The following is a 25,865-nucleotide window of genomic DNA, read 5'->3' on the forward strand; positions in this document are numbered from 1 at the left end:
ATTCGTTCAATCGAATGAACGATTCAAAGGATTTTAATCCATCGATCGAAGGATTATCCTTCGATCAGAAAATTGTTAGGAAGCCTATGGGGACCTTCCCCATAGGCTAACATTGGCCTCGGTAGCTTTTAGGTGGTGAACTAGGGGGTCGAAGACATTTTTAAAGAGACAGTACTTCGACTATCGAATAGTCGAACGATTTTTAGTTCGAATCGTTCGATTCGAAGTCGAAGGTAGTAATCGAAGGTCGAAGTAGCCAAAAAAAAATTCGAAATCGAACTATTTTTCCTCTATTCCTTCACTCGAACATAGTGAATGGGCCCCTAATTATGAGACCTGTTCTATGTAGTGTTCTACTCCTACTCCTCTTGCTAAAAGGCTCAACTCTCAGTACTTCAGTTTTGCATCTGTGAGTAAAGGTCTTCCTTGTGCCTCATTTATGACACAAACTTGAACATTGTTCTATATATCTAATGCTTATGTTTTTTGGGTGGGCTTAACATGGTATATGAAGTTCTTGAACCCCAAATTCACCTGGCATTTAACGTTGCTGACTGTTTTGACTACCATCCAGGGGCGTAACTACAGAGGAAGCAGACCCTGCGGCTGCAGGGGGGCCCAGGAGGTACAGGGGGCCCCATGAGGTTCTCATTGATGAGCAATTTGAACATATATTGGTAAAACAGGACAAACACTGGATATGTTGGGGGCCCTAAAATTAATTTGCTGTGGGGCCCATTAACATCTAGTTACGCCACTGCTACCATCCTATCCATGGATCTGTTTGAAGACCACCTGATTGACCAATCCACCTCTGCTTCTATTCAACTGACAATACATATTGTTCTAAAACCATAGGTTGTATTTTAGTATGTGCCAAAAAAGACAGTACTCTGTTTTCTATGTCGGTGCTATTGCTTATTTGTTTTTATATAGTTGGAGCATTTGTTGATTCATTTGATACTTTGAGACCCTATTGCTTGAGGTACAAAACACAGGTGAATAAAAACAATACTTATTGATCATTATCCTAATACAATGGTCTATAATTTGGCGTTAAAACACTTTTGACAGTGCAGCATAAACTAGACACAATAGGGTAAAAATCAGATGTACAAGGAACACAGATATACACACCAGGTCCCTAGGTCAGTGGACGACATAGAGTTGGAGCTCCAAGATGTTGGTGACCAGGGCCACTACATTGACCATGTTGGCTGGGATTTTGGCACCAGTATAATGAAGCGCCACAGCTAGTCCTACATACTGGCGGAGCAAAGCATGGATGTCATATGTAACATATTTATAATGAGAAACATATTACAAATAACACGTAGTTTTATTAATTTAGCCTTTTATTGTGTTTGAAACTGACCACGTGTATTTTCTACTTTATAGTCATGTCTAATTGTCTCGTAAACAGAAGACAGGTCAGAAGGACAAATTTCCTGATATCATTTTACATGTATTCCCAAAAGGCCTAGATATCATGGCTCATTCAAACTGACCAGTTCACAGAAAGTTTAGGAGTTTGTAAAGAAAGTCTTTGAAGGAAAAAAACTGATAAGTATAGAATTTGTTACCAAAGATTTGATACAACCAGCTGTATAATACAAGGCAGCCTATGCAAGCTACAGAATGATGCAGTACCAACAATCTTTAAAAACACAGATCTTAATATACTGTAATAGTCAGACACATGAGGATGATGCAAATGTCACCTCCAGCCTGCAGATGGCAGTCAGTGTTAGCCAATCCGGAAACAGCAAGGCTGATGCCATGTGACTGTGTGAGGAATGCTGGGAAAGAGAAAGGCAAGACAGGAAGGCAAGGAGAGAGCAGACACAGATCTGGCAGCAGCAGGAGACAGAGATCCCCCCGGAGGTAAAGTTGGTAAAGTGCAGGGAAAGATGCTCCAACTGTCAGTTCCACTTAGTGTGTCAGTCAGGGAAGGACTTTACACATACCTCCCAACTGTCCTGTTTTTAGAGGGTCAGTCCCTCCTTTGACAGCTCAACCCGCAGTCCCTCGTTTGCACTGAAAAGCCAGAAAAAGAAACAATGGGGTATATTTATCAAAGAGTGAAGTTAATAGCGAAATGCCGCCACTCCCCATTCATTTCGATGGGATTTTTAAAGGCGTATTTATCAAAGGGTGAACTTTCACCAATTGATAAATACGCCTTTCAAAATCCCATAGAAATGAATTGAGAGCTGCGGAATTTCACTCTAGTGGCGGAACTTTACTCTTTGATAAATTTACCCCCATGTTTCTAACTTAATTGGCTTTTGGAAGAGAGCCCAGAAAAGCCACCAGGTGCACTTGGAAACTTTTATAACAATTTCGAGATCAGCAAATGAGTAATTGTAACAATATAAGATAACCGGTCCCTTGGGGGAAGTTAGACTCACAGCTTAAAGGGCAATTCACCTTCATTAGCAAAACTGTAATAACTGGAAAAAATAAACACAGAAATGTGTTCAAACTTTCATAACCTGCCAAATTTTGTAAAATGAACATGGTAATAAGGGGGGGTGGCCACAAAAATGGGGGTGGCCAAAAAAAATTGCCACGCTACGTGCGGCAATTTTTTTGTCCCTCTTTTTATTTCCAAAATGTTGGGAGGTGTACTTCACTCTTCATTTAGGCCCCTCAGGTTCCGGTTCCAATAGGCCTCACTGTAGCTATTGCAGATCTAGGGCCCAGTTAGGGACTCAGGGAATTGTTCCATAAGAAGCAGAAGGTTCATTAGTCAGGTCTCATCTATGATCAGGGAAGATTAGACCCCAGGTTCCAGCGCCCGTTAGGATCGGTCACCCCGGCTTAGTTACTGGCCCAGTTCTATTCAAAAGGAGAGTCAGGACTGACTACTGGACACTGCACTCTCTGGGAATAGCGTAGAGATGCACATGAACGGATTACAAATGTACTGGAATTCATAGATACAACACCAGGGTTACAGATAAGTGGCACCAATGTAAAGTGTACACAACAAGCAGCCTGAACTGTCAGTTATATGTGATGCACCACAGGGGTTAATAATTGGTTACTAACTGTATTACTTTGTTCTTTACTGATGTTGTTTGTATTTGTTTGTTCATGATTCTGATTTACATGTTCTAGTAAAACAGAGAGTTCCATATTCACTCTTATTATAAATACAGCAAGTGTGTCATGTTTACTTTGTACCAGGCTGTTAAAGGAACCCACACGTTGCCAGACTACCCAGAAGGTAACAGGTCATGTGGTACAATATCGATACTGGAAGATGCAGAGAGTGGACAACCACCCAAAATAATCAAACACAATTCTTCAGATCTGAATATTCAAGATTAAACTTACATTATGACTGAAGGTAAAATTTCCAAAAACATTCTTCAAAAAAAGAGCGTTTCTCAAATATATTCTCAAAAAAAGAACGTTTTTACAAATATATCACATAAATTGACTTTTAAAAACAAATCTTCCCAAACTTTAACTAAAAAGAATGCAGATAAAGATGTACAATGTGTGCTGTTATATCCCCAAGATGAGAACAACATCAAAGAAACTCTTGAAGACCATAGTTACTTGCATTTTCCATCAAATTCAACAGGGAAACTACTGAAATGGAATCTGCCTCGTTTAGATCGAGTCAGGAAACTATTTCCAGCAGATCCTGATTATGTGCCACCAGCATGGGATATAGAGGACTCTCAGTCTGTGAGTGAAGACTTTGATAAAATGTTTGAGCAGCAATATGAGCCGCAATAATTATTTGAGAGAAAATGTATTGTTTATGAAAGTTGTTTAGACAAGTTATTAGGTAAACGTTCAACATGTTCAATTGTAGATTGTCGTTCTCCAGTTATTGAAAGAAAAAAAACATTAAAGACACCTTGTTAACAGTTACTGGAACACGTTTGAATGGCCACAACATTTTGATCTGGGAAAGTCAACCACAAATAAACAAAATTACAGCTGTCAATCTTCAGCTTGTGCCTCCATTATATTTAGTGGGTCAAATTTTAGTAAAGTGTCTGAGTTAAAGGAAATTTGCAGAATACCAACAATAGCAAAAACCACATACTGTTACTATCAAAAACGCTTTCCATTTCCAGCGATTGGCACATTTTGGAAAGAAGAGAAACAACAGTGTTTTCAAAATTGCAAAGAGCAGTGATTATGTTTATCAGGAGATGGACAATTCGATAGCCCTGGCCATACGGCTAAATACTGTGTATATTGTTTCATGGACATGTTAACTGATAAAATGATTGATTTTAAAATATTTCAAACTGCAAAAAAAATAAATAAATCTGGTGTTCTAGAAAAAGAAAGTTTTAAAGAATGCTTGGATGAAATATTACATGAAATATTAGATGTAGCCATTATTACAAGTGACAGACGTCCTAGCATTACAAAGTTGCTAAGAGAGGAATATGCCGATATTGACCATCAATATATTTGGCTCTATAACAAAAGCCTGAGAAAAAAAACTGACCTCTGCCAGTAAAAAGAAAAATCGCCAAGATATTGCTTTGTGGAGTCAACCAATGATTAACCATTCTTTATTCAAAGTGGACATCTGTCCTTCATCACATTGCCAATGAACACATCTGGATTGAAAAAGGAACATCTTTTGCATGTGACCATCCACTAATGACGGAAGAGGAGACAGAAGCACACACCTAGATTAAAAAAGAGAATCCAGCATGTGAGCAGATTGTAAAAATAATCGACAATCTACAACTATGGAAAGATCTTAAGCATCTAAATCAATTTTACCATACAGGTAAGCAGGAAGTAGACAATAGCATGTCATTAAAATTCAGAGGACCTCTTGTATTTGTCTATATGAATTGTGTGGTCACAGCCTCATTGTACCCCACCTTAATGGTATGAGAGAGGGAGAAGAGAAGCCAGGGAGAAAGGGTGAGGAGACCAAGAGATCTTCCAGAGCTTTTTCTATGGTTTTTGTATCACTGTGTGTACACGACTTGCTGGTAGAAAAGGGGTCATTTATAAACACACCCTAGATTGTGGGTGCATTGAAATACACTATGGAGAGCACCCATTGCCAAAATTAATAAGGGTCCGTGTATCCATTGAGTCAATATGAACATCTGAACTTCCACATGGATCATCTATTGACAGAGTGGAACCTCCAAAGGTGGCAGTAGCTCTCATGTTGCCAGTGTGGGCCAGGTCAATAGATACAGCAGACCTGCGCCCAAAGAATTAGATGCCCATGTCATTTTGATGGCAACTTATAAAACAGACAGGAATTGTGCTTAACTAGACTTTATTGCACACAAGTGAGAATACAAACTGACAAATGAAATAATCTTTTAGAAGAAAACTATTTGCAACCAAGCAGTATAAAGTGCCAATATAAACTGATAGTCAACTAGTGACAAAGTCTCTCACTCATTCTTTTTTTTGTATTCTTTTCTATTGAACATATAGAATTAGCTTACACCTTAGTTGTTTATACATTAATACAATATCAATATGTATACTTTACATCATAGAAAACATTTATTATGTTCACATTTTGAATCATATATGGAAAATAACTGTGACAGAAAAAGTCAATTATCCTAGACATTGTCTTTAAATTTCTTGTGTTATTTCCCGTTTACTCCTGTCTAGGTTTCTCATGGGGAAGGTCTGCTTAAATTCAGGTAAGTGTTTAAATTTAAAATAATCAGCTTTAGTAGAGATTTTATGGCAATACTTAAGTAGAAGGTATTTTTGGAATATATTCTTTCCAGGGTAACCAGGGAGCTGAATAATTCCAATATTTATTGTTTATTGAGGCTGTCAAGTCTTCCATTCTTCCATTAAGCAACTGTCATTTATTGTTTGAAACCATTTCCCTTTGCTTGAAATCACTTTTTGTCTCCATAACATAGGGATTTGTGCCTTAGCTGCTATGAGGAGTTGCAGTAAGAGATCTTTTTTTAGTAAAGTTCTCTGGTTTATAGTTATGAAACAAAAGAATGGCTGAGGGATTCATTTTTACTTGTTCGCCAATAATTACAGAACAGAACAGGGGACAACCAGGTGAAGGTAAACTGTCAACTCCACAGCACAGGGGCAGGTAATAACCAGAACCCAAAAGTCAGGGACTTGGTAAGGAACACTGGATACAGGAGCTGAGCCTTGCTCATTAACCAAGCCTTGTACCTAGGTTGGGGCTGGTCCATTAATAGAAGACGGAAACCATAACCAAAATCTTCAAAAGCCTCAACATAAAATATATTGTTAGGCAATATTGCTGGAAACCTTTTCAGTCCAGTTGAGCTCTGCAGTTGTCCATAATGTCCTTAAGCGTTGGTAAATTTTGATTCCATCTCTGAGACTGGATGATCTTCTTAACTTCGTTTTCTTTAGGGTTCCTAGTCTTGAAGTGTCCTAGAATTAGAGGACAGTGAAAAACACTATTAATATACTGCTGTGTTGAGACTTCAATAAGTAAATATCATTGCATACAACATTCATTAAGTATTATAATATATTACAATTAACAAATGATATATGAATACATATAATTTTTACCAGGGGCATAACTACAGAGTAAGCAGACCCTGCGGCTGCTGGGGGGGCCATAAGGTATAGGGGGGGCCCCATGAGGAGCTAATTAATGAAAAGATTCAACATACATTGGTAAAACACCACAAACTGTGGATTTTTTGGGGGTCATAAAATTAATTTGCTGGGGGGCCCAGTAACATCTAGTTATGCCACTAGTCTTACCAGAGATATGATCAATGCGCATCTTGTTTTGTGCTTTCCGCCATCTGTCGTTACAGTATCGGCCATGGACTGGGGAACAGGCAACTCCTTTCTTTAACCCTGGAGGATCTGAATCCAATTTGAGGGGGTAGAGCTCTGTGAATTTGTTATATGCATCCTCTCTTGACTCCCCGGGAACCACTGTCGCTTCTCTTTGCTGCTTTTTTCCTGGATTCCCAGTCTTCTTTACTTCTGGTATTATGGCGCTGCCTTCTTCACTTCTCCTAATTAAAGATATGAAATCTGGTTATTACCCAATATTTAAATTTTGCTGTGTCAGCATTTAGGTTTTCAGTCTCCGAAAACATAAAAAAGACAAAAATTAAATTTACCTTGACACTGAAGGTTGGGGGTCGTTGGTTACAGTAGAGAGCATGTCCGCTGATGCCACCATAGTACCAATTATTCTATCTGGATAAAACATCCCCCCTACAGAAGTTTTAGAACGGCGAAATAATTTTCTAAAGAAGGAATCAGTTGGAAGAAGTGTTTCAGATATGCGCCGGGCCTCCTGACTGTTGACAGGTGTCAATCCGAATCTAAGTGGAAAAAAGTGAAAGTCAATCCCTTGACAACACAAAGAAAGGATTTCATTTTTAATATATTACAAAACAATATCACATTTTATTTTTTTGCATGACCAACAAGCTGTGAAACAGAGAAGGTGCAGGATAGGAATATTGACACTTACCTGCGATGGAAGCGGTCAAGGTCATTGGACACATTATAAATTTGTTCCCCAGTTGTAGAAATAAAGAAGATCTTTGTATCTGTGTGGGTCTTGATCAACGTAGGCCTTACTTTTGTGTAGTATATAGCAAACCACTGAAAGGGAAGAGAAATAGGTGTCAGTAACCCATCCTTTCTTATTATAAGAAAAACAACAGAGATTAGCTTTAAGTGTTATTTTTACACATATACCTGCTCCTCTTCTTCATTCAGGATGAGGGTTTCTGTCAGCTGTGCTGAAGTCTTCTGCTCTTTTATGGCAATGATGGCTGAACGCACAGACTGGCTGTTGACCTGGTGTGTGTGGTGCAACCTGTTACACCAATCTTCCACCTATAAAATAATGTAAATAGTTAAACATAACACCAAGAACAACAACCGTACAAACAGCGTGACAATAAAACAATGGACTATTCTTGCTCACCAAAATATTTTTGAAAACTCCAGGTCTCTGGAGGTGCTTCAGGACCACGAGTGATTCCAGGTAGTACAATATGGTTGATTTCTCTTTGATCCCAACATGAACCCCGGCCTTCACCTTCTCCAGTACCTCAAGAAAACAGGGTTTGGCCACTGAGAGAATCCTTTGACATCCCTCTGGGGTTTTTAGGTTTGAAGACATTAAAGGATCTCTGAAAATAAGAGTACATAAAAAAATATTAGAATAATTTCAAGATATACCCAACTACACATATTGCTCATCACTACTTTGATGATTTGTTTTTAAAGCAACTTTTGCTTTTACTTTGTCTGAACAACATCACAACTGGAGGACATTCAGTGTCCAACTTTGCAATTTAACACAACACAACATAAAAGTCAGTACAAAATAAACAAAATACAAAAAACATTGAAATATTACTCACTTTCTTGCCCTTGTTTCCGTTGTAATTCCTTTTCGGAGTCTCTTCTGGATGTCATCTGTTAATTCCAGAAAGCTCTCACATTGCTCATATAATGGTTTGTTGTTGTCGATCAGCTTTGTTGCAGTGAGATGGTAGCGGACAAACCTTCTGATGTGCTTCAGGTAGTTAAAGAGAGTTGAATTTGTATTTCCAAATGCCTTGAGCTTGTCAAAAAATTCATTGGTCCTCTCGATACTGGACACAAAATTCAAAGATGGTTTGGAGGGATCCATGAAGTATAAGAATCTTGCAACATTTGCTACCTAAAATCAGATAAAAGGAACATTATATACAAAAGCGGAAAAGCAACAGCAGTTACCATTCAGACAACCAAGTGTGATTCTTACCTCATGTGTGCAGTTTGGTACAGATAAGGTGTCCTTGAGATAACTCTGAAAGCCAACAAGAATTTTTGAACTGAGTGAATGTTTCCTGTACATTCCAGCCTTTTTCATTCTTCTTCGTAGTTTTTGAATGGAGGTCATCTCTTTCCTAATAAAAAAAGAAAATGGCACTTCATGAAAATGTAAAAAAAGATATTACAACTTAGACATTGACGCTTAGATAAATATAGCCAGTAAACTTACCATTCAATGCCAAGCCCTTTATCAGGAACATGTGACTCCATAAATTCTACATCTGAATCTCCAACGTCCTCCTCACTTGACATGTCAGAACTATATAAAAAACAATGTATTAATATAAACATCAATAACAAGGCTATTCAATACGTACAAATGTAATTTGAAAAAGAAAATCTCATATCTACTACCTGTCAACATCATCTACTTGATCGGACATCAAATCCAGTTCTGCTGTGACATTATCCTCAGATAAAGTGTCTGAAGTCTCAACATCTTGTGAAGTCTGTTCTTCTGGATTCTTCAGTTGCTGAATTTCAGGTGATGAATTGAAATACCTGAAACACAACAATATATTACAAAATATATTAAAAATATTACAACTTAGACATTGACGCTTAGATAAATATAGCCAGTAAACTTACCGTTCAATGCCCAGTCCTTTATCGGGAACATGTGACTCCATAAATTCTACATCTGGATCTTCCACGTCCTCCTCACTTGACATGTCAGAACTATATAAAAACAATGTATTAATATAAACATCAATAACAAGTCTTTTTCAAATTACATTTCTACATATTGAACAGAGAATCTCATATCTACTACCTGTCAACATCATCTACTTGATCGGACATCAAATCAGGTTCTGTTGTGACGTTATCCTCAGATAAAGTGTCTGAAGTCTCAACATCTTGTGAAGTCTGTTCTTCTGGATTCTCCAGTTGCTGAATTTCAGGCAATGAATTGAAAAACCTGAAACACAACAATATATTTAGAGAAAGGAATACATGGAGAACACACAGTAGAGAGAGGGAAATGGTTACAAAGTGGAGGTGCCATACATACCTGGATGCTTGCACAGGTTTTCCTCTTACATAACACCCGTTCTTTTCCAGAAATTGTACAAAGAAGTCACGGGGGTTAGAGTTCTTGTAATCCAGGTCACGATAATTAACAACACTCAGCCCTTTTAGGATATTGCGCATATGCTCTCTCGCTTCTGAGACCAGCCTGTCTATCTCCTCAGTTTTAGCTCCTTTTCTGCAGGATCTTCTCAGATGCACTGGAAGGTTTTCCTGGATTCTGAGACAGAATTTGCAGGCCAGAGAATTACGATTTTTTGAACTGTAAAAGAAAAATAGCATCAGTGAATCTGATGAGAAACAGAGAGAGAGTGAGAAGGAGAGAGAGTTAGGATCATCACTGTGTCACACACTTACCTTTTAGATGCCATTGTAGGGATTATTATTTCTGTGTCCTAAAATGTAAGAAAACAGGAATTATTAACAACTGCTCAGACAATGTCAAATTCAAATCAATGTTAGGTTAATATATATGTAACAGCAAATAACACACCAAATAATCAAGATAAACTTGTGGGATTGCCAAGGAAGAGGAGCTTGAGGAGCTTCCAAGATCAGTGTGTGTCAAAGTAAATTCTGACTAAAATGAGCTCAGAAGGGAAGATTTATACCATCCAGGAAGCAGGTGGAACAATAGGAGTGATGAGAAGCAGATGGAACAATAGGAGTGATGGGATTATGATAATGTCCTGTCTGATTTTCACTTTTTGCACTTTATCAGAGACCTATGAAGGCCTGAGAACTTTCACACCTCTCCATACCTGAGCTTCACAATGTGTTACAGACCTCACCCTGCTGGAGACTCTCTGTCAGACCTTTAGTCTGACCAACTGCAGGTGGCTATAAGGTACTGTAATATTCAGTAAAATAGATGATAGATAGAGAAGATAGATGATTAGATAGATATAGAGAGTGAAAGACAAATAGAAGATAGATAGCAGATAGATGTTGTAGAGATATATGATATACAAAGCCTACCATGTGTTTCTGTGTATGTAATGTTCCATACACTTCACTAAATATTTAAATACTTCTATTCTGTAGCCTAATATATTTGGTTTTATGTTTGTATAATAAAAACTTAACTATGTGTAAATATAAAGAGTGCAAACATAGGACAGTGTATGCACATATATATTTTATTATTTACATGATATTTATATGCAAGGAAGGAGTAAAAAGAACACTTTAGATGAAAACACCCCCAGATGGGCACGTCTGATCTATATCACACAAACGGATACTTGGGAAGAGGGAGGAATCAAATACTCAGCAGAGCAGCTTCATCCATTCCAGTCCTGGTTCCCATTCCTCCAGGTGCAGAGGCACAAAATAAACAGTGAAAGGCTGAGGCCACTGACATTATACACAACAAGAGACTGTGCTGAATGCACAGGGGAGGTGGATTTGACATGGGGAAACCCCCCAGAATGGCTAGTTAAGAAAATAAAAAGGGGAGAATGGTGTGGGCAGTGCTACATATAATTGCGTTGCACACTACAGACTGACAGCAGCAGCTACAACACTGACACTTTTATTCAGGATGGTGTTCCATAAGGAATCCCAAACCCAGAACAATCCCCAAGGTCTTGGGTTTGGCCCACTCCTTTGCCTATAACCGGCGCCTTTCACTTTGGGAGGAGCCCTCCGCTACATAGATGCTGCCAGGTCTTATAATGAGAGGACCCAGGAGAGAGTTCTGGGAATACAGGGGAACCAAACGTTAACTGGAGGAAAGGGGAATAAGGAGAGGTTGTGGGTCAAGCCGGGCCAATACCAAATGGGTAGAGCAGTACCAAATCAGGAGACAAGAGAGTAGTTGAGGTCACAGGCTGGGTCAAACACAACAATATTGTAGTTCAAAATCAGGATAATCGTCAATAAACGGGCAAAGGACAGACTAAGAAGAAATAGCATCCAGGAAATAATAGACCTTATGTTGGGCAATGTGAAAAAATGTTAGAATTTTGCACCAATCGCAATGACATGAGACGAATCACTCACATCAAACCCAAAAGCAGCGCAGGTGCACAACATTTAGGATTAGGAGCGCGTCATTTAGGATTTGTCGCACATGGAATCATCAGCAGGGAAGGAGGGATGAAGTAACGGGTGTCACAGCAGGCCCAGTATATCACCAGATATTCTCACAGGTGGTCCCTTATTCTACTCTCCCATGTTACTCTCCTGGCAGTGGAGGAACTACTTCAATTGCACCCCCTCAAGGCCTGTTTGTGGTTTACATGCATGCAAATTTGCCGCAAATATTGCGTCAGGAGGGGGTCCAGCTGCATCGCCTGCACCCAGGCTCAGAGATGGTCGTTATGTTCCTGTTTCCTGGATTTTTTTTAAACTCTTGGCAGTTTCTATCTTGCCTCTGTTAAATTCCTCTTTGTAGTTCCTCCCCCTCTTTTTATTTTGCTTTTGGTCATCACCTACACATCCAGTTCTGTCTCATTTACCCAGTCCATTTGCCCTAATATCACTTTCAGGTCTGATGCATTCTGGTGCCCCCCCCATATTTCTGTGCTCTTCTGGGGAAAGAGGTAAAGTAAATACAAAATCCAGGAATAAAAAAAAAAAGTACATTGGTGCTGGCCTGGTCCTGCCACTGGGAACTGTCAGCTACTTTGCCTTTTGTGGGGAACAAGAAGTCTACAACTTTGTTTACTTTATATTTTTAGTTTTATGCCTTAAAACATGTATTTAAGTGATACCATCTCCTCATTGTTAGTATCACTGAGTGTCCAATCCACATCTTTTCAGCCCAGTCGGCCTAATCCTCCTCCTTTGTTTATAGGTGACAGAGTCTGAGCAGAGTCTCCCTATTGGCACATTCTCACAATTCTGTCTGATTCCCATGTGTCAGGCTTGCTGGGAATTAAGTGTGAGCTCTGGGGACACACAAATCACACCACTCTATCATGCTAGCTGCAGAGGGGAACCTGATTTGAGACTCTTCTTGCTGCATTAGTGAATTAGCAAATTAAAACAAACATGACTACATATATCTATATGTGTGTGTGATTTGTAACACCCTGCATCTTCCATATATGCCAAAACCAAATATGTAAATGTTTATGTTTATGGAGATGGAAACTCCAAGAAGGACACTACTTCAAGGCTAACATCTCCTCTTTGTATAATCTTGTATCTTTACCTCCATGAGCATTGATACCACTGTATTATAAGAATGATATACACATTAGATTAGCACAATGGGAGGATTGCCTGCTACCCGGCTCTCCAATAACCAACCAGTATCTTTAAATACAACACGTGTGTTTATATAACTTTACTATATCTCAAATAAAGTCTTATTATATGTTTTTATCCTTTGTTTTAAATATCCAGGGCACGTGAAAGACATGGGACAATTTAGCTTTAACGTTCAGGTGATAATTGTTAACAGTCTTCAGTCTCCTTTACACCCAGAGCCTGTAGGGTCAATAATACTGATATATTAAGCCCATTCTGGTGTTAATGGTAATTGATTAGATTATCCACAGTATATTTCTGCTTCAAGAATATTTTTATTGTTGTGCAATGGTACTTGGTGAACCAAAATAATTATAGCTATCCCATCTATAAATGTTCTGATAGGCTATAATAACAAAAAAGCTTGGCTTGTTTGGATTGAACAAGGAGACCACAAACTTATAGGTAAATTATCTTGGAGGAAGGACAGAAAGCTACTGAGAATTTATTCAATACACTTAAGTTAGAAGAATAGTAAGATGTCTGGCACAAAAGTTAATTTATTTATACTAAGGAGGAGAAAGATGTCCGTAAGAGAGGGGGTTCAGAAATGGAGCCAACAAGTGGAGCATGGCCAAAAGATGCAGTTAAAACTAAACACATTTGCTCATGTCTCTGTCCTGAAAACTGGGCTGTCAAAACTGGACAGGTGGCAACCGGTTTCCACAAGGCCTTTTTGACATTGCAAAATAAACATAGAACAAGAGGCTACCATGTACCAGCATCTACCAAATTTAAACTGAACATATTATCCTCATGCAGGAGACAAGCATTGCTGTAAAGCCAGTTGTTAAAGGACAATTACAGCAAGGACAGAAAGCCCAGAGTAGAGAATGATCAGTTGGGTAATGTTTGTTCCTTTAAACCTGGGGGTCGAGTATAAATGTTATTACCCACCGTGTAAAGCTAATTCCTTGATAAGTGGCAGAGACCCTTTCAAGAACTTGCCTGAGTAAATTTACTGTGTGAATCTTTTTCAACATCTGGCTGCTCTGATGTTCTTCTGCTTAGGAATAACATTTGACACCTTGATAAACTTTTCTCACATCTTTCCTAAGCAGAAGAACATCAGCCTCTTTCTTTCTCCTGACAACTTCCTTGACTACTTGCTGGTCAGACTGGTGGGAAACTGACCAGCAGGTGGCGCTGTTGTAACAAAATTCATTCATATTAACAGTACATGTATCCCTTAATATCTTGGAATTAAAAGAAAATAAATAATGAATGTACATTGCAAACTGTTTAGAATAGCACCCTCATCAATTTTATATTTACTTATTTTTAAGGTTTACTTATCCTTTAAAATGTTTTATTTCCTATTCACCCTGTTAAGCCCTCTTTTTCTGATTGCCTGTGTCCCTGACCCTGGCAACCAAAAACGTATCAACTTTAAAGCTTCAATTGTATTCTTTATCCTATCTTTCTATTCAGTCCCTCCCCTATTCATAGCAAAAGAACAGCAGCTAGAATTTCAAGCCTGGCAGCTGTACAAGAAAAAATGTAACTGTCTTAGAACGTTGAAGTCTACATCATGCTGTAATTTTGTGTTAAGGTGAACTACCCCTTTAGCACTCAACTGAATCATGTTTGCTATAGCTTTTTAGAAGGGCAAGAACTTCTGTCTTCTAAGAGATTCTGGGAATTTCACACTGCCTTTTCAGAGAAGAAAAAAAGAGACACAGAGGCAAACACAGAGTCACAGTGAATACAGACTAAGGGTCGGCAAAAGACCCTTGAGCAGGTCCTAGACAGGTGCCTCTTCTGCCTACCCCTAGTTCTGACTCTGAAGAAGAAGTCTCTGAATAGGATTATTTAGATCAGGTTGTTGCTGTTCACCTTTGAGTTTAGTATGATGTAGAGATTGATACTTGCATCTAGTCTTCATTTTTTAAAAAAATATGTGTTTTTTTTAGTTATTTAGCTTTTATTCAGCAGCTCTCCAGTTTCAGCCATCCGGTTGCTAGGGTCCAAGGTACTCTACCAAATATAAAACATGTAAAAGGAGCCATTGCATTATGCAGATAAAAACAAGCAATGGATGTCTGGTTGTGCAGACCCCACAAAGATGTCATAATACAATGTATTTGCTATGCTATAAAGAATCCTAATAAAATAGAGATCATTAAGTTATTGTGTTCAAACACAATATAACATTGATACATATGTCCTTAATACTTGATAAAAGGTTATATGTATTCTCCATGTTATACACACTGATAATCAGAAGAAACAAGATTGGCCACACTGGTTACAATGATTTCTCACATCTATGGAATTATTAAGAAACTATTTTCCCCCAAAAATGTTGCAAATTCCTTAGGAGTGCCCAGAATATATCATTGCTCGGAGATGCTCATGGACAGCTGTGAAGGAGGCCCCTGTGTTTGACTGTAATCTCAACTGCTTTTGTCAATTCTGCTTTCATACAAATTCTCCATGGACAAAATGACATTATATAGGACAATATATAGGGCAAACCAGTGAATACCATTTTATATTTAATACAATATGCATGCATAAGTATTTAACACTAGTTTATGGATTGTTGGTATCACTGAGTGTCCAATCCACATCTTTTCAGACCAGTCGAGTATCCTCCTCCTTTGTTTACAGGTGAGAGAGTCTGAGCAGAGGATTGAGAGTCTGAGCAAATCAATTACATATAAATGAACAGTAAGAACAATAGTACAAAGAGCATGAAATAAAACTATGGACTATTTTTGCTCACCAAAATATTTATGAAAATTCAAGGTCTCTGGAGATGCTTCAGAGTAATCTATATTGTGTGTGATTCAACCACCTTATTTAACCTTGTGAGTTGGGTACAAAGCAGTCTGGAAACCCTTGCTAGGGGTTTGTATAGTCATAAAATAAAAAATACAGCTGCAGCACCTTTGTTATAAAAAGTAAAAAATGTATTTTATTAGGTCAAACAACCAGGAGGTGCTTCAGGACCACAAGTGATTCCAGGTAGTAGAGAATGGTTGATTTCTCTTTGTCCCCAACACGAACCCCGGCCTTCAACTTTTCCAATACCTCAAGAAAACAGGGTCTGGCCACTGAGATGATCCTTTGACATCACTCTGGGGCTTTTATTTCTGAAGACATTAAATGATCTCTGAAAATAAGAGCTAAATTAGAATAATCTCAAGATATACCCATGTACTTGATATACAATGTACTGGAATTCATAGATACAACACCAGGGTTACAGATAAGTGGCACCAATGTAAAGTGTACACAACAAGCAGCCTGAACTGTCAGTTATATGTGATGCACCACAGGGGTTAATAATTGGTTACTAACTGTATTACTTTGTTCTTTACTGATATTGTTGGTATTTGTTTCATGGTTCTGATTTACATGTTGTAGTAAAACAGAGAGTTCCATATTCACTCTTATTATAAATACAGCAAGTGTGTCATGTTTACTTTGTACCAGGCTGTTAAAGGAACCCACACGTTGCCAGGCTACCCAGAAGGTAACAGGTCATGTGGGACAATATCGATACTGGAAGATGCAGAGAGTGGACAACCACCCAAAATAATCAAACACAATTCTTCAGATCTGAATATTCAAGATTAAACTTACATTATGACTGAAGGTAAAATTTCCAAAAACATTCTTCAAAAAAAGAACATTTCTCAAATATATTCTCAAAAAAAAAACGTTTTTACAAATATATCACACAGATTGACTTTTAAAAACAAATCTTCCCAAACTTTAACTAAAAAGAATGCAGATAAAGATGTACAATGTGTGCTGTTATATCCCCAAGATGAGAACAACATCAAAGAAACTCTTGAAGACCATAGTGACTTGCATTTTCCATCAACAGGGAAACTACTGAAATGGAATCTGCCTCGTTTAGATCGAGCAGCAATATTTAATTGAGAGAACATTTATTGTTTATGAAAGTTGTTTAGACAAGTTATTATGTAAACTTTCAACATGTTTGATTGTAGATTGTCGTTCTCCAGTTATTGAATGAAGAATAAATTCAAGGCACCTTGTTAACAGTTACTGGAACACGTTTGAATGGCCACAACATTTTGATCTGGGAAAGTCAACCACAAATAAACAAAATTACAGCTGTCAATCTTCAGCTTGTGCCTCCATTTTATTTAGTGGGTTAAATTTTAGTAAAGTGTCTGAGTTAAAGGAAATTTGCAGAATACCAACAATAGCAAAAACCACATACTGTTACTACGCTTTCTATTTCCAGCGATTGACGCATTTTGGAAAGAAGAGAAACAAGTGTTTTCAAAATTGCAAAGAGCAGTGATTATGTTTATCAGGAGATGGACAATTCGATAGCCCTGGCCATTGGGCTAAATACTGTGTATATTGTTTCATGGACATGTTAACTGACAAAATGATTGATTTTAAAATATTTTAAACTGCAAAAAATAAATAAATCTGGTTTTCTAGAAAAAGAAAGTTTTCAAGAATGCTTGGATGAGATATTACATGAAGGATTAGATGTAGCCATTATTACAAGTGACTGACGTCCTATCATTACAAAGTTGCTAAGAGAGGAATATGCCGATATTGACCATCAATATATTTGGCTCTATACCAAAAGTTTGAGAAAAATAACTGACCTCTGCCAGTAAAAAGAAAAATCGCCAAGATATTGCTTTGTGGAGTCAACCAATGATTAACCATTTTTGGTGGTCAGCAAAAAATTGCAAGCTCTTCTTTATTCAAAGTGGACATCTGTCCTTCATCACATTGCCAATGAACACATCTGGATTGAAAAAGGAACATCTTTTGCATGTGACCATCCACTAATGACGGAAGAGGAGACAGAAGCACACACCTAGATTAAAAAAGATAATCCAGCATGTGAGCAGATTGTAAAAATAATCGACAATCTACAACTATGGAAAGATCTTAAGCATCTAAATCAATTTTACCATACAGGTAAGCTGGAAGTAGACAATAGCATATCATTCAAATTCAGAGGACCTCTTGTATTTGTCTATATGAATTGTGTGGTCACAGCCTCATTGTACCCCACCTTAATGGTATGAGAGAGGGAGAAGAGAAGCCAGGGAGAAAGGGTGAGGAGACCAAGAGATCTTCCAGAGCTTTTTCTATGGTTTTTGTATCACTGTGTGTACACGACTTGCTGGTAGAAAAGGGGTCATTTATACACACACCCTAGATTGTGGGTGCATTGAAATACACTATGGAGAGCACCCATTGCCAAAATTAATAAGGGTCCGTGTATCCATTGAGTCAATATGAACATCTGAACTTCCACATGGATCATCTATTGACAGAGTGGAACCTCCAAAGGTGGCAGTAGCTCTCATGTTGCCAGTGTGGGCCAGGTCAATAGATGCAGCAGACCTGCGCCCAAAGAATTAGATGCCCATGTCATTTTGATGGCAACTTATAAAACAGACAGGAATTGTGCTTAACTAGACTTTATTGCACACAAGTGAGAATACAAACTGACAAATGAAATAATCTTTTCGAAGAAAACTATTTGCAACCAAGCAGTATAAAGTGCCAATATAAACTGATAGCCAACTAGTGACAAAGTCTCTCACTTATTTTTTTTTTGTATTCTTTTCTATTGAACACATAGAAATTAGCTTACACCTTAGTTGTTTATACATTAATACAATATCAATATGTATACTTTACATCATAGAAAACATACATTTCTTATGTACATATTTTGAATCATATATCGAAAATAAGTGTGAAATTATAACAGAAAAAGTCAACTATCCTAGACATTGGCTTTAAATTTCTTGTGTTATTTCCCGTTTACTCCTTTCTAGGTTTCTCATGGGGAAGGTCTGCTTAAATTCAGGTAAGTGTTTAAATTTAAAATAATCAGCTTTAGTAGAGATTTTATGGCAATACTTAAGTAGAAGGTATTTTTGGAATATATTCTTTCCAGGGTAACCAGGGAGCTGAATAATTCCAATATGTATTGTTTATTGAGGCTGTCAAGTCTTCCATTCTTCCATTAAGCAACTGTCATTTATTGTTTGAAACCATTTCCCTTTGCTTGAAATCACTTTTTGTCTCCATAACATAGGGATTTGTGCCTTAGCTGCTATGAGGAGTTGCAGTAAGAGATCTTTTTTTAGTAAAGTTCTCTGGTTTATAGTTATGAAACAAAAGAATGGCTGAGGGATTCATTTTTACTTGTTCACCAATAATTAAAAAACAGGGGACAACCAGGTGAAGGTAAACCGTCAACTCCATAGCACAGGGGCAAATAATAACCAGAACCCAAAAGTCAGGGAACACTGGATACAGGAGCTGAGCCATTACTCATTAGCCAAGCCTTCAACCTAGGTTGGGGCTGGTCCATTAATAGAAGACGGAAACCATAACCAAAATCTTCAAAAGCCTCAACATAAAATATATTGTTAGGCAATATTGCTGGAAACCTTTTCAGTCCAGTTGAGCTCTGCAGTTGTCCATAATGTCCTTAAGCGTTGGTAAATTTTGATTCCATCTCTGAGACTGGATGATCTTCTTAACTTTGTTTTCTTTAGGGTTCCTAGTCTTGAAGTGTCCTAGAATTAGAGGACAGCGAAAAACACTATTAATATACTGCTGTGTTGAGACTTCAATAAGTAAATATCATTGCATACAACACTCATTAAGTATTATAATATATTACAATTAACAAATGATATATGAATACATATAATTCTTACCAGGGGCATAACTACAGAGTAAGCAGACCCTGCGGCTGCTGGGGGGGCCATAAGGTATAGGGGGGGCCCCATGAGGAGCTAATTAATGAAAAGATTCAACAAACATTGGTAAAACAGCACAAACTGTGGATTTGTTGGGGGTCAAAATTAATTTGCTGGGGGGCCCAGTAACATCTAGTTATGCCACTAGTCTTACCAGAGATATGATCAATGCGCATCTTGTTTTGTGCTTTCCGCCATCTGTCGTTACAGTATCGGCCATGGACTGGGGAACAGGCAACTCCTTTCTTTAACCCTGGAGGATCTGAATCCAATTTGAGGGGGTAGAGCTCTGTGAATTTGTTATATGCGTCCTCTCTTGACTCCCCGGGAACCACTGTTGCTTCTCTTTGCTGCTTTTTTCCTGGATTCCCAGTCTTCTTTACTCCTGGTATTATGGCGCTGCCTTCTTCACTTCTGCTAATTAAAGATATGAAATCTGGTTATTACCCAATATTTAAATTTTGCTGTGTCAGCATTTAGGTTTTCAGTCTCCGAAAACATAAAAAAGACAAAAATTAAATTTACCTTGACACTGAAGGTTGGGGGTCGTTGGTTACAGTAGAGAGCATGTCCGCTGATGCCACCATAGTGCCACCATAGTACCAATTATTCTATCTGGATAAAACATCCCGCCTACAGAAGTTTTAGAACGGCGAAATAATTTTCTAAAGAAGGAATCAGTTGGAAGAAGTGTTTCAGATATGCGCCGGGCCTCCTGACTGCTGACAGGTGTCAATCCGAATCTAAGTGGAAAAAAGTGAAAGTCAATCCCTTGACAACACAAAGAAAGGATTTCATTTTTAATATATTACAAAACAATATCACATTTTATTTTTTTGCATGACCCACAAGCTGTGAAACAAAGAAGGTGCAGGATAGGAATATTGACACTTACCTGCGATGGAAGCGGTCAAGGTCATTGGACACATTATAAATTTGTTCCCCAGTTGTAGAAATAAAGAAGATCTTTGTATCTGTGTGGGTCTTGATCAACGTAGGCCTTACTTTTGTGTAGTATATAGCAAACCACTGAAAGGGAAGAGAAATGGGTGTCAGTAACCCATCCTTTCTTATTATAAGAAAAACAACAGAGATTAGCTTTAAGTGTTATTTTTACACATATACCTGCTCCTCTTCTTCATTCAGGATGAGGGTTTCTGTCAGCTGTGCTGAAGTCTTCTGCTCCTTTATGGCAATGATGGCTGAACGCACAGACTGGCTATTGACCTGGTGTGTGTGGTGCAACCTGTTACACCAATCTTCCACCTATAAAATAATGTAAATAGTTAAACATAAGAACACCAAGAACAACAACCGTACAAACAACGTGACAATAAAACAATGGACTATTCTTGCTCACCAACATATTTTTGAAAACTCCAGGTCTCTGGAGGTGCTTCAGGACCACGAGTGATTCCAGGTAGTACAATATGGTTGATTTCTCTTTGACCCCAACATGAACCCCGGCCTTCACCTTCTCCAGTACCTCAAGAAAACAGGGTTTGGCCACTGAGAGAATCCTTTGACATCCCTCTGGGGTTTTTAGGTTTGAAGACATTAGACGATCTCTGAAAATAAGAGTACATAAAAAATATTAGAATAATTTCAAGATATACCCAACTACACATATTGCTCATCACTACTCTTGAGTAATTTGTTTTTTAAGCAACTTTTGCTTTTACTTTATGTCTGAACAACATCACAACTGGAGGACATTCAGTGTCCAACTTTGCAATTTTAACAAACAAGGGAAAGTTGTGCTCACCACTATTTTTTAAAACCATTAGGCGGGGGTGCAATGAGGCTGTGACCACAAAATACATATAGACAAATACAAGAGTCCTCTGCACTCAACCCATTATCAATATATTTAAGACAGAGACATTTTGTGCTACTGCTACTGAAAAATGCCTTACCCTTTAAACAAAACAGGGATTGTTTGTCCATATATTGCAATATATTTAAGTTGAACAACTACGTCACAGTCATCCCATATCTGGCCAGTCCTACACTTAATTTTCATCTGATTCATTAAGAATTCAATTGCTTAATTATACATTTTACAAAGGGACTTGGTTTTACCTGCAACTTACTTGCTGCTTTCAAAGTAAAACTCCCAAACTTGGCTGCCCTTTTATTAGACACCAGTGGGATCACCTGACTATAGTTGGGAAGGGTGGGAGCTACAACATAGAGCTGGTCACTGCTCCTGTATAACTATAACATAACATAATATATAACTATTCCCTTGTTTGTTATAGTTCTACAGGAGCAGTGACCAGCTCCATGTTGTAGCTCCCACCCTTCCCAACTATAGTCAGGTGATCCCACTGGTGTCTAATAAAAGGGCAGCCAAGTTTGGGAGTTTTATTTTGAAAGCAGCAAGTAAGTTGCAGGTAAAACTTAGTCCCTTTGTAAAATGTATAATGAAGCAATAGAATTCTTAATGAATCAGATGAAAATTAAGCGTAGGACTGGCCAGATATGGGATGACTTTGACGTAGTTGTTCAGCTTAAATATATTGCAATATATGGACAAACAATCCCTGTGTTGTTTAAAGGGTAAGGCATTTTTCAGTAGCAGTAGCACAAAATGTCTCTGTCTTAAATATATTGATAATGGGTTGAGTGCAGAGGACCTCTTGTAGTCAACTTGCAATTTAACATTACACAACATAAAAGTCAGTACAAAATAAACAAAATACAAAAAAACATTGAAATATTACTCACTTTCTTGCCCTTGTTTCCGTTGTAATTCCTTTTCGGAGTCTCTTCTGGATGTCATCTGTTAATTCCAGAAAGCTCTCACATTGCTCATATAATGGTTTGTTGTTGTCCATCAGCTTTGTTGCAGTGAGATGGTAGCGGACAAACCTTCTGATGTGCTTCAGGTAGTTAAAGAGAGTTGAATTTGTATTTCCAAATGCCTTGAGCTTGTCAAAATATTCATTGGTCCTCTCGATACTGGACACAAAATTCAAAGATGGTTTGGAGGGATCCATGAAGTATAAGAATCTTGCAACATTTGCTACCTAAAATCAGATAAAAGGAACATTATACACAAAAGCGGAAAAGCAACAGCAGTTAAAGTTCAGACAACCAAGTGTGATTCTTACCTCATGTGTGCAGTTTGGTACAGATAAGGTGTCCTTGAGATAACTCTGAAAGCCAACAAGAATTTTTGAACTGAGTGAATGTTTCCTGTACATTCCAGCCTTTTTCATTCTTCTTCGTAGTTTTTGAATGGAGGTCATCTCTTTGCTAATAAAAAAAGAAAATGGCACTTCATAAAAATGCAAAAGATATATTACAACTTAGACATTGACGCTTAGATAAATATAGCCAGTAAACTTACCGTTCAATGCCCAGCCCTTTATCGGGAACATGTGACTCCATAAATTCTACATCTGGATCTTCCACGTCCTCCTCACTTGACATGTCAGAACTATATAAAAAACATTAATATAAACATCAATAACAAGGCTGTTCAATATGTACAAATGTAATTTGAAAAAAGAAAATCTCAATCTACTACCTGTCAACATCATCTACTTGATCGGACATCAAATCCGCTTCTGCTGTGACGTTATCCTCAGATAAAGTGTCTGAAGTCTCAACATCTTGTGAAGTCTGTTCTTCTGGATTCTTCAGTTGCTGAATTTCAGGCGATGAATTGAAATACCTGAAACACAACAATATATATTACAAAATATATTAAAAATATATTACAACTTAGACATTGACGCTTAGATAAATATAGCCAGAAAACTTACCGTTCAATGCCCAGCCCTTTATCAGGAACATGTGACCCCATAAATTCTACATCTCGATCTTCTACGTCCTCCTCACTTGACATGTCAGAACTATATAAAAAAACAATGTATTAATATAAACATCAATAACAAGTCTTTTTCAAATTACATTTCTACATATTGAACAGAGAATCTCATATCTACTACCTGTCAACATCATCTACTTGATCGGACATCAAATCAGGTTCTGCTGTGACGTTATCCTCAGATAAAGTGTCTGAAGTCTCAACATCTTGTGAAGACTGTTCCTCTGGATTCTCCAGTTGCTGAATTTCAGGCGATGAATTGAAAAACCTGAAACACAACAATATATTTAGAGAAAGGAATACATGGAGAACACACAGTAGAGAGAGGGAAATGGTTACAAAGTGGAGGTGCCATACATACCTGGATGCTTGCACAGGTTTTCCTCTTACATAACACCCGTTCTTTTCCAGAAATTGTACAAAGAAGTCACGGGGGTTAGAGTTCTTGTAATCCAGGTCACGATAATTAACAACACTCAGCCCTTTTAGGATATTGCGCATATGCTCTCTCGCTTCTGAGACCAGCCTGTCTATCTCCTCAGTTTTAGCTCCTTTTCTGCAGGATCTTCTCAGATGCACTGGAAGGTTTTCCTGGATTCTGAGACAGAATTTGCAGGCCAGAGAATTACGATTTTTTGAACTGTAAAAGAAAAATAGCATCAGTGAATCTGATGAGAAACAGAGAGAGAGTGAGAAGGAGAGAGAGTTAGGATCATCACTGTGTCACACACTTACCTTTTAGATGCCATTGTAGGGATTATTATTTCTGTGTCCTAAAATGTAAGAAAACAGGAATTATTAACAACTGCTCAGACAATGTCAAATTCAAATCAATGTTAGGTTAATATATATGTAACAGCAAATAACACACCAAATAATCAAGATAAACTTGTGGGATTGCCAAGGAAGAGGAGCTTGAGGAGCTTCCAAGATCAGTGTGTGTCAAAGTAAGTTCTGACTAAAATGAGCTCAGAAGGGAAGATTTATACCATCCAGGAAGCAGGTGGAACAATAGGAGTGATGAGAACCAGATGGAACAATAGGAGTGATGGGATTATGATAATGTCCTGTCTGATTTTCACTCTTTGCACAAATTTTCTAAGACCTATGAAGGCCTGAGAACTTTCACACCTCTCCATACCTGAGCTTCACAATGTGTTACAGACCTCACCCTGCTGGAGACTCTCTGCCAGACCTTTAGTCTGACCAACTGCAGGTGGCTATAAGGTACTGTAATATTCAGTAAAATAGATGATAGATAGAGAAGATAGATGATTAGATAGATATAGAGAGTTAAAGACAAATAGAAGATAGATAGCAGATAGATGTTGTAGAGATATATGATATACAAAGCCTACCATGTGTTTCTGTGTATGTAATGTTCCATACACTTCACTAAATATTTTAATACTTCTATTCTGTAGCCTAAAATATTTGGTTTTATGTTTGTATAATAAAAACACAACTATGTGTAAATATAAAGAGTGCAAACATAGGACAGTGTATGCACATATATATTTTATTATTTACATGATATTTATATGCAAGGAAGGAGTAAAAAGAACACTTTAGATGAAAACACCCCCAGATGGGCACGTCTGATCTATATCACACAAACGGATACTTGGGAAGAGGGAGGAATCAAATACTCAGCAGAGCAGCTTCATCCATTCCAGTCCTGGTTCCCATTCCTCCGGGTGCAGAGGCACAAAATAAACAGTGAAAGGCTGTGGCCACTGACATTATACACAACAAGAGACCGTGCTGAATGCACAGGGGAGGTGGATTTGACATGGGGAAACCCCCCAGAATGGCTAGTTAAGAAAATAAAAAGGGGAGAATGGTGTGGGCAGTGCTACATATAATTGCGTTGCACACTACAGACTGACAGCAGCAGCTACAGTACTGACACTTTTATTCAGGATGGTGTTCCATAAGGAATCCCAAACCCAGAACAATCCCCAAGGTCCTGGGTTTGGCCCACTCCTCTGCCTATAACCGGCGCCTTTCACTTTGGGAGGAGCCCTCCGCTACATAGATGCTGCCAGGTCTTATAATGAGAGGACCCAGGAGAGAGTTCTGGGAATACAGGGGAACCAAACGTTAACTGGAGGAAAGGGGAATAAGGAGAGGTTGTGGGTCAAGCCGGGCCAATACCAAATGGGTAGAGCAGT

At 38.1% G+C, this 25,865-nt stretch overlaps 1 protein-coding gene across 1 annotated transcript; it reads right to left on the reverse strand.

Moving 5' to 3' along the window:
• Positions 1-5,673: 5,673 nt before the first annotated feature.
• LOC108706156 lies at positions 5,674-24,673 on the reverse strand. The gene is made up of 20 exons (XM_041565136.1): positions 24,563-24,673; positions 24,427-24,464; positions 24,053-24,331; positions 23,813-23,959; positions 23,627-23,716; positions 23,389-23,535; positions 23,209-23,298; positions 22,970-23,114; positions 22,584-22,885; positions 21,214-21,421; positions 20,979-21,119; positions 20,749-20,882; positions 8,762-8,906; positions 8,376-8,677; positions 7,934-8,141; positions 7,702-7,842; positions 7,472-7,605; positions 7,113-7,319; positions 6,742-7,004; positions 5,674-6,399 (listed from the first exon to the last, which is right to left on the reverse strand). The coding sequence occupies exons 2-20, from the start codon at positions 24,438-24,440 to the stop codon at positions 6,275-6,277; spliced, it is 3,222 nt and encodes a 1,073-aa protein (XP_041421070.1). The 5' UTR covers positions 24,441-24,464; positions 24,563-24,673; the 3' UTR covers positions 5,674-6,274.
• Between the last annotated feature and the right edge of the window lie 1,192 nt (positions 24,674-25,865).

The sequence above is a fragment of the Xenopus laevis genome, chromosome 5S (genome assembly GCF_017654675.1).
Source record: "Xenopus laevis strain J_2021 chromosome 5S, Xenopus_laevis_v10.1, whole genome shotgun sequence".
Classification (NCBI taxonomy): domain Eukaryota; kingdom Metazoa; phylum Chordata; class Amphibia; order Anura; family Pipidae; genus Xenopus; species Xenopus laevis.

Coding starts and splice junctions, on each gene's coding strand:
- LOC108706156 (XM_041565136.1), bottom strand. Junction 23,115..23,208: donor AAAGGGCTGGGCATTGAACG/GTAAGTTTACTG, acceptor TTTTTTTATTAG/CAAAGAGATGACCTCCATTC. Junction 20,883..20,978: donor TGAATGAAGAAGAGGAGCAG/GTATATGTGTAA, acceptor CTTCCCTTTCAG/TGGTTTGCTATATACTACAC.